Here is a 9,524-nt window from a genome sequence, read left to right as displayed (position 1 = left end):
ATTTTCCTGCTACGCCATGACTTCCTTCCAATTTCACCTTCCAGAACATTTCCCCGAAGGGTGTTGTATCCGATAGCATCCCATGAACAAACAAGGAATGACCAGATATCCCGTTTGAAAGAACACACTCTCTTTTCTCTTAATATTTTTTTTGCCTCAGGTGATGTAGGGACGAACAGTAATCAGTCCCCACTTCTTTACGGGGCGGGGGGTGGCAACTCCATATGAACGCAAGATTTGCAATGAACCTATCCAAACCCTACCTCCCATCCTTCGACTGAATAGCATCTTTGGGTTTCCCTCCCAGAAGACATGGCTTTGAGCATCCTAACTGACTGCCCTGCAGGAAGAGCATCTCACCCATCCCCTGGATTACTGGGACTTCGTCCTCCCATGCCTAACCTTTCAGGGCTGCCTGTCCCCACGGGATAAGCACAGTTACGAGTGGCTTTCAGGCCTCTTTGGAGCGTGGCCCCTGCCATCCCACCTCCTCACTGCTTCTTGCACTCCAGTCACACACACCCTGACCATCCCAAGCCTGCCCCATTCTCCGTGTACCTATTTTGTACTTCGGCTCGGATGCCCTCCACTTTTGTTTGCATGCAACCCAGCCCTAACGCTTGCAGGGCTGAGACTTGGGTACAAATGGAATTGCAGACTGTACAGTCTCAATACTATAAAGCAATAAATCATGCTAACAGACTGTTACAATGTGCTCTATCCTTTTGCCTGGTCAAATATACCATCATAAAAACCATATGAAAAAATATGTATACCTGTGTGACTTTTGGCACAATACCACAGACAACTGAATTTAATCACTACTGCATTGTGTCTGGGTATTATGTTGATAGGTCAGGATGTCGGATGAGTAGTAAAATAGAGATATACATAATTCATAAATTATTATATGTTTATTACAGAGTGTTTTTCCTTACCTTCATTTCAGCAAACTATTAACTATCTGTAATAATAAAGATTAAAAAGTAACTTGTAACCTATTGACAGTAATGATCTAAAGGATTAAAAATGAAATGTAAAAGTATTCAAACTGTACAAAATTTAAATATATTTTCATCAAAAAAATTGAAAGTGTAAAAGTAAAAAATTTAAAGTTTTTTCCACATGCTTAAAGCTTAACTTTCTTGGCAAAAATCTTCAAAATTACCTACAAAATTAAAAGACAAAAATCAAATTATAATTAATGAACATTTTAAATTAAAATTAAGTAAAACTAAAATATTTCTTTCAAAAATATGTAATTAGGGCTTCCCTGGTGGCGCAGTAGTTGAGAATCCGCCTGCTGATGCAGGGGACACGGGTTCGCGCCCCGGTCCGGGAGGATCCCACATGCCGCGGAGCGGCTGGGCCCGTGAGCCATGGCCGCTGAGCCTGCGCGTCCGGAGCCTGTGCTCCGCAACGGGAGAGGCCACAGCAGGGAGAGGCCCGTGTACCACACACACACAAAAAAGTAATTAAATTTTAGCAGCTACATTATGAGAGTAAAAGCATTCACAAGTCCAGTGTTTCATCTCCATGTAGTGCTACGGTAAAGAATCAATAGCCCATTTCATGCATGTAAACAAATGTAGGAAAAATATGTGCTGTTTAATACTGTAAACACTGCTCAGCAACCACATGCAAATGTTGTGGACACCACAGGGACATGTGAGTATCTCCAGGACAAGGAATTAGAACACAAGAAGATGCAAAAAAATGGATGCTTGCCACTCCTTATGGAAATGATACTTTATGATAAAAGAATATTCTGAGGAAGCATTTGACAAGTCAGTCAGGCTCTTCTCTTGCCTAAGTGTCTCTCCATCCCACAAATCCTCCTCCATGCTCTCTGAAGCAATCAGCCCACAAACCTCCACGGCAGTCGTGAGCCCGTTTCCAGGACATAGGGCAAGAGCTGTGGACACCGTTTCCGCAGGGCCCGAACGGTGTGTCATCTCACAGCAGCGAACATTGAGGACTACAGGCCAAGTTCTGGATCCTACGTGGCAGAGGGGCCCTTGTATTCTTTAATAGATTTATGTCCATATGCTTTTGGTATGTGGGACCCTAACATGCAGGGCCTCAGGCCTCTTGCCCAAATCTAAGGGTGCTGCTGGGTGCATGGAAAACTCCTGTGATAATTGACGAATCACCCCCGTGGAGACCTCCTCTGGGAAGGAGGGACCACCACTGGGACTTGACTCTAAAACAGGACTCAGCATGTGGCGCTGAGATGGCTTGTTTGTACATAAGCTCTCACTCCACTGCAGTCTCCTTGAGGGCCCACAGCTTAAAACCAAAATTTACTGGTACTTTGCTGTGTTTCCAAGGTAACATATACTCAATTTGCCAAATACAAAATTATACTGAATCTGTTTTTCTAGCTACTCCTGCCATCCTGTTTATGTGGCCGGGTGGAGAGCCACCATGCTCTTGGAAAGAGGGTGTTTCGTGTTCCTGGGCTGACAGGCCCAAAGGTGGCTCTGTCTACAGGATCTGATTCATGCTGTGGGATTGCGCCTGGTTTCTGATCACCAGCTGGTTCATCTAAATATCAAGTTTATAATTGAACAGAAAGACACCTGATTGGAAGTCAGAAGTCCCAGCCTAACCATGAGTGAGTCACCTTAGCTTCCCTGAATCTGACTGTCTTACTTCTCATCTATAAAATACTAAGGTTGAGCTGAGAATCTCTACAGGTCTTTACAGCTTTAGCAGCACAGGAGTCTACTGAGTTCTCAAAATTAAATTCACAGGTTCTCTACCCCACAGACTCTTGTATATACTTTGGCTACAGTGGGCATTAAAATTTGATTATGTATATATAAACAACTCTCAATCCAATATGATCCATCAGTCAAAATCTGCCCTGCAACACAAAGAGGTCACAGCTTGGTTCTGAGGGTGCAAAAATTCCCACTGATGAGGTCAGTGGAATGAATGATACTTTTAAATATATTTCATTCTTTTGAAACATTTACTTTTCTGTTTGTGGAACTTCTGCACTTGTATTCCTACTTATATTGGTTATATACAGTAAGTATATAACCAGTACAGTATATTTCTTGCAGTTTCTAATGTTCCCTAATCTTCCTAAATATAATTTCTGAATAAAACTCTAGGAAAATATGGTATCTCAGTGTCTTGTTTTGATTTGTTTTTTATTTATTTTTGGCTGCGTTGGGTCTTCATTGCTATGCGCGGGCTTTCTCTAGTTGCGGTGAGCGGGGGCTACTCTTCATGGCGGTGCACGGGCTTCTGATTTTTTTTGATGTTTTTGAGGAGGGGTGGGAATGATGGAGTTGACTTTCAGCAATATGTTGCAAAGGTCTGGAAGGTTATAGGGTGAAAGACAAGGGACACACTGAATTCACTGGGGTAATGCTAGCTACTCTAACATTGACACAAAAATACAATGACTTAACATAACAGACATTTATTGCTTGTTGACGTCAACTCTCCAGAGCAGTCCTAGGGGGGCAGGGGTTGGGGCCTCCAGCTGGTACAGATTTAGGTCCGTGGAAGCTGATATTTTCAGCACATGACTTCCAGAGTAGCTTGGTTGTCTCCAAACTATAGATGGAAAAGAAGAAAATGGATGACCTCCATCACTTTGTAAGCTCCTTAGATGAAAATAACTTCCCATTGGTTAGAAATAGTTACATGGCCCAACCTAGAGGCATGGGTAACTGGGAAATGTAGTTCGTGGCTGGGTGGACACTTCTCAACCACTCTACATGGAATGTAAAAACACATATGTTAGTGGACAGTTAGCCATATCTGTGTATAAAGCCCAAGTTTTTCAGTCAAATCAGCCTCAACTGATTTGACTGAAGTGTGTTTAGAAGAGGATGCCTGACATAACATGGGTGAGTGTTTAATACCCATTCAGATCACATGAATTCCTCCTGGGGTAGTACTGTCAGGCATACTCAGAGCATGGTTGGAGCTACTTAACTCCAACCATGGAGTGAGCAGAAGATGGGGTGAGCAAAGACAGTAAAAGCTAGAGAATTTTAGGAAATGTGGTCCCTCGTGTTTGACCACAATCCTTACTGCTCCTAGGTCCGTGGTGTGCAGTGGGCTAGGAGAAGAAGCATTGGTCGGGGTGGGGGAGGACAAAACAAAGTGCTTTTGCTTTACCTCTTGTTTTCACCAATGGCACAAATATGACTTGGCTGTGACTCCATTCTCTCTCATATGTTAAGTCCTATCCCTCGAAGAAACATATTTTTCTAATATGTTTTCTTGAGATGTGTTCTCATTTGAATTAAACAGGTAGTTTTAACTCGTTTTTAAAATGTTACATGTCATCCTAGACATGTAAGTATATCTAGACATTCTAGACATCTAAGACATGGAAGAAACACAAACATGATTGAAATGACTTAAAATGGTACATAGTAATGGTAATCCCAGCTACTCTAGAGAAAGTTTTTTCCATACAATTTAAATGAAATCACCCTGGTGAATTGTCTTGCTCAATACATTTCAATGTCATTCTAGTATAGCTTTCGGTACAGTAGAGACTGGAATGATTACAAACTACATTTTCCAGGGACTTCCCTGGTGGTCCAGTGGTTAAGACTCCACACTTCCAATGCAGCGGGCACGGGTTCGATCCCTGGTTGGGGAATTAAGATCCCACATGGGTGGCAAAACTACATTTTCCAGAATACTCTACATCTAAGTCTGGATATTGCAATAATTAGATCCATCCTTGAGCAATACTGAAACAGAGCAGGACCCTGCGGTCCTTGCCTGCCCCCCACCCCATGTCCTCAGCCTGCATTTTGTCTGTAGAAAAACTTTAGCCAAAGAGTAAGTTTAATCAGAGAAGTGAGAACATGCAGAAACAAAGGAAAAGAGTCAAAGGAGACCAAATAATAATAGTTTGGTCATTAAGCAAATCAAGGATGTTTAGTTCCTCCTCAGGGGCTATAGATAACATTCTGAGCCGTATCCTGTGAGCTGTGTTATTGATACTGAAAGCCCCACCAGGTGGAAGACGTTAACTACATGATGACCAGACTGTAGCCACGACATAATCTGCCACAATTCCGAGAACAGACCTCAAGGCAATGGGAACAAACCGACCCTGGAACTGAAGATTAACTATACTTAAAACAATCAAGATGACGCTGATCAGAACACCAATGACCAATTTCAAGATGACTCTCAGAGCCGGCGGTGCTGTTTCTGCATGTAGCCCCTGCCCTCTGTCTATAAAACTCTTGCCCACTGTTGTCAGTGGGGTGGGGAGTCGGCCTTTGGACAGGCGTCCGCCCTCCCCTCGGCAAATTTTCCTTTGCACCAACATGCCTCTTTATTGGCTTCTGAGAGGCCAGCTGCCAGACCCCGCTTTCAGTAACAATATGGAAGACAGCAAGGAGGTGGAGGCCCTCTTTTTGCTGCTTCTGTCCGTGGCTGTGAAGGAAGTTGGCGGGGCAGGGGTTTTGAGTTTTCTGCACGGCCACAATGTTCCTGGGTCCAGATACTACTTTCACGAAAGCTAAGAAGAAGTTGCAGTGGCAGCAGAAGTCAAATTCAGTGTTCCAGGGTCCTGTCTACCCTTGAGGGTGTGGAGGGGCAGTGGCGGTGGGTTCCCGGACTGCAGCTGCCGTGGCGTATGCATTCCAGAGGTGGCTTCTTGATTTCCCTGCCTTTGTGAGGACTGCAGAGGCAGAAGTTCCCCTGGGGCCATTCAGAAGTCATGTCCTGGAAGGAATTCCTGGAGACTGCCCCTCCAGCCCTCCCAACAGTTTTGTACACGATTCCCCAATTATCCTTCTTCCAGCTTAGCATATAGCTAGAAGAGTTTGGGTTTTCTGCGACTGACAGTGGTACACGAAATACCTTTCTGACCATCTTTTTGTGTCAAATTCTAGCCATCTTCCAAAGCCAAGAGGGATCCTGCTTCTTTGCCCATCTTGATAGAATCCTTCCATTTTCTTGACTCCTTTTGCTATTTTAGTATGGCAAGTTATTTGTATACTTTTCTATCCTTGGTTTTAGTAACTTTGGTTTGTTTGCAAAAAAAAAAAAAATAGAAACCCACTTAAAGTACTAACAAGGGGATAATTTATTATGAGAATATAGAGGCATCTCACAGTAAACAAACACAGGACCAGCAGTCAGTCTGCATAGGGTAGAGACCAAGAGGTAGAAAGCCTGTTTTGTGTGTGTGAGCACACAGCCTGAAATGGAACGCTAACATTTTGACTCATCAAGAACATTTGCAGCAGAGAAAATATTTTCTCCCAATCTCATATATATTCATTTTCTCATTGAACAACTTCAAAGTAAGGAACTTCCATAGCTGGTAATAATATCAATACAACAAGAAAAATAGGTTATCTTAACTGGATATTCTTGTTTTTATTTTTTATATGGCATACTAGTATAATGTAAAATATGTTAGAAGAGTATATCTTAAACCCATTTTTTTTTGTTTTTATCTGCCGGTTTTCATGCATAAATTTATCTAGTAGCAACCATAGATTTTTTCCCACCTACCTTCCCCACCCCATGGTAATGTAAAATCGTCCTTACTTCCTGCAATACTCCGCATAATAATGTCCTGCCGTACTGGACTCTGAACTGATTTCTGTACTTTTTTTTTTAATAAGTGCTGATCTTTAACTAGAAAGCTCAAGATAAAAGGCAAGACAGTGCCACATAAACAGCCACCCTGACAGGGTTTCTCCTTGAACCAGGGGGCGACCATGACCTGCTGTGAAGGATGGACAGCCTGCAATGGATTCAGCCTGCTGGTTCTACTTCTGTTGGGAGTAACCCTCAATGCAATACCTCTAATTGTCAACTTAGTGGAGGAAGACCAAACTTTTAAAAACCCCATCTCTTGCTTTGAATGGCTGTTCCCTGGGATTATTGGAGCAGGTCTGATGGTGAGTGAAATTTATTTGACTTGATTTGGAGCTATTTTACTGAAGATGGTCTAAAGACCATATTGCAGCCTTGCAGTGAGCTATGTCTTGGCTTAGGATAGAGTGAGGATCAGTGGGTATCGTATTAATTTATATTGGCATCAGTGAAGAACAACAATTTAAATGAACTGTGGTACAGGCTAGGGAGCTTGGGCAAAAAATCATAAGATATTGATAAAAGTTGGTTGGGTAATTACATACCATACTTCTTCGCATATAAGGCTGCTCTTCCATGCTTCATAGTTAGTGTTCGGGACTTTTTGAATTTATTCCCTCAGCTTTCCTTTGCCAAAACCAGCTCTAAGTATTCACAGGGAATACAGCAAAAGCGGGAAGTGCTCAATAGGAAGGGGAAGAAACATTCCACGCACGATGAGTCTCCTGGATTATAATTGTGAGGCATGAATGTGGCATTGCCTGCACCGAGGGGAGTTGGCCCAAAAGGTTTGGGACTTGAAACCCTGGCTTTCTGACCTCAGGGATGTTTTGACTCAGATCTTACTTACAACCCATACATCATGGTGCTTGTTTAATGTTCGATAATTATTAATAGGTCTATCTTTGTTGAAATCTGCAGCAGAGCAGTGTAAGATAGAACTCCCCAAAGTACCTGATCATAAGTCACCCGGGGCACTTGTAATACATGTAGATTTACAGACCTTCTCCTGGGAATTCTGATGCAGTGGGCCTGGGTGGTACCCATTGTGTAGAGCAATAAATCCTGTTTTCAGACATGACAGAATATTGAGATATTCTGGTTGTGTCTCCAATATATTACTGTTAGCAAATCATTTATCCTGTGATTTTGTTTCCATATCAGTCAAATGGGGATGTAACTGAAGTTTGAAAATTCAGCATTCAAGAGCCTTGTTTTTGTTATACCACTTGGGTGCTATAACACCCACTTGAGGTCTCGTTAATGCCAGAGAAGCACGCCTTTGTTTGGATGTATGTGTGTGTGTGTATGTGTGTTACAATGATGATCAGTTATTGCTTCTAGTCTTATTCTAGTCTTATCTCCAGACTTAACATGAAAACACTCGTGGGTCATTATATATGAAACAGAGAGACCACTGTTAAGTGCTAACCACTGGGTTCAAACATTACACTATCTTATTTAAATGCTATAATAATCTGGCTGAGTAGTTATTAACATTTGTATTTTAACAGACCAGCAAACAGAAGGTTAAGAACGTTAACAAGGTCACATAGTAGGTGTGAAACCCAATTCCAGGTTTATCTGACTCCAAAGCTCTGTTTTCCACCAGTATTAGCACCATAATCCTCTTCACCTGTCTCAGGCTGACAAAGGGGAAAGACAAGATCTATAACTTAACCCATAAACTTAAGTGACCAGGAAGCTGAAGCATAGAAAAATTATATAAATATGAAATCGTTTCAGAGAACCTGGACTTCCTTGTTCCAGGATTAAGTTTGCTTTATCACCTCAATAAATATTAACAATGTGCTGGTATCAAGCCAGGCTCTTGCTATTACTTGGTATTGTGGAATATCTTCAAAGTATCAAACAACTCTTTGAAAAGTTCAATAGACATTTTATAGATAGAGCCTCAAACTCTAAACTAGGCTCACAAGCAAATAGGTGGGTGATAGAAAGGTTATTTTCTTGATCCTTGGCTATATATAGAATGTGGAAGAATATCTTTTTTCAAAGGGAATTGTGTCCTTTACATCTATCAAAATACTGACTTAGTTCAAAACATTGAACTCTCAATATACTTGTAAATACACAGAAAAGTTAAGAAGAAATCACTGTCGTGATAAGCACTTTTGTTTGTCATAGTTCTTGAAATCTTTCTAATCTGTAGCATTTTAAATTAGTATTGTTTCAAAAACAGGGAATTTTGCAGGAAGTAGTTAATAATAAAAACTATGGAGTTCATTATTGATTACTTCATAAAATACAGTCATTTTATGGTTTTATGATTTACCCAAAACAGAGGTGAACCTTTTCATCTTTGAAACCATGACTAAGAGTAAAAATGTTATGTAATTACCTTCACCTATTATCTGTTAAATGGAAAAATCAATACACATTCTTTTTCCAAGTCCTGAAAAAACGACTTGAAACGTTTCCTTGAAATGTTTCCTCTAAAAAATAAAGGCCATTTTATTTTATAGATTAATTGTAAGCCTAATCTTAATCATGCCTATTTACTGAGTTCACTTATTGGGTAATAATTCACCAATTATTAAAACCTTAACAGAGAAGAAATTGTTGAACATTACATTAGAAAATATTATGTCTAACAAAAATTTTCAAAATAGATTTTATACAATGAGCCATTGTTTTGTTTGTTAGTTTCATGTTCAAGTACTTAGAGGAACCCTAAAAGTTTGAATTCTCTGAGTTGTAATGGTCTAAAACTCTTCTGTACTTAACTTATGAAATCATATGCCTTATTTCTAAAACTGGATGAAAATATGGGTTTCTGTAAGGAAAAATAAACAGTGCTACTTCTTTTCTTTATAAAAACAAACGACTGGGCTTCCCTGGTGGCGCAGTGGTTGAGAGTCCGCCTGCCGATGCAGGGGACACGGGTTCGTCCCCCGGTC

At 41.0% G+C, this 9,524-nt stretch overlaps 1 protein-coding gene across 1 annotated transcript in view; it reads left to right on the top strand.

The window, feature by feature from the left end:
- Window positions 1-6,492: 6,492 nt before the first annotated feature.
- The window catches only part of TM4SF20 (transmembrane 4 L six family member 20), a 10,342-nt gene continuing 7,310 nt past the window's right edge, over window positions 6,493-9,524 (top strand). The window contains exon 1 of the mRNA XM_007126994.2: window positions 6,493-6,908. Coding sequence (XP_007127056.1) covers window positions 6,726-6,908 — 183 coding nt within the window. The 5' untranslated portion in view covers window positions 6,493-6,725. The remainder of the gene's footprint in view (window positions 6,909-9,524) is intronic.

The sequence above is a fragment of the Physeter macrocephalus genome, chromosome 2 (genome assembly GCF_002837175.3).
Source record: "Physeter macrocephalus isolate SW-GA chromosome 2, ASM283717v5, whole genome shotgun sequence".
Classification (NCBI taxonomy): domain Eukaryota; kingdom Metazoa; phylum Chordata; class Mammalia; order Artiodactyla; family Physeteridae; genus Physeter; species Physeter macrocephalus.
This window is presented reverse-complemented; position numbering and strand designations above follow the sequence as displayed.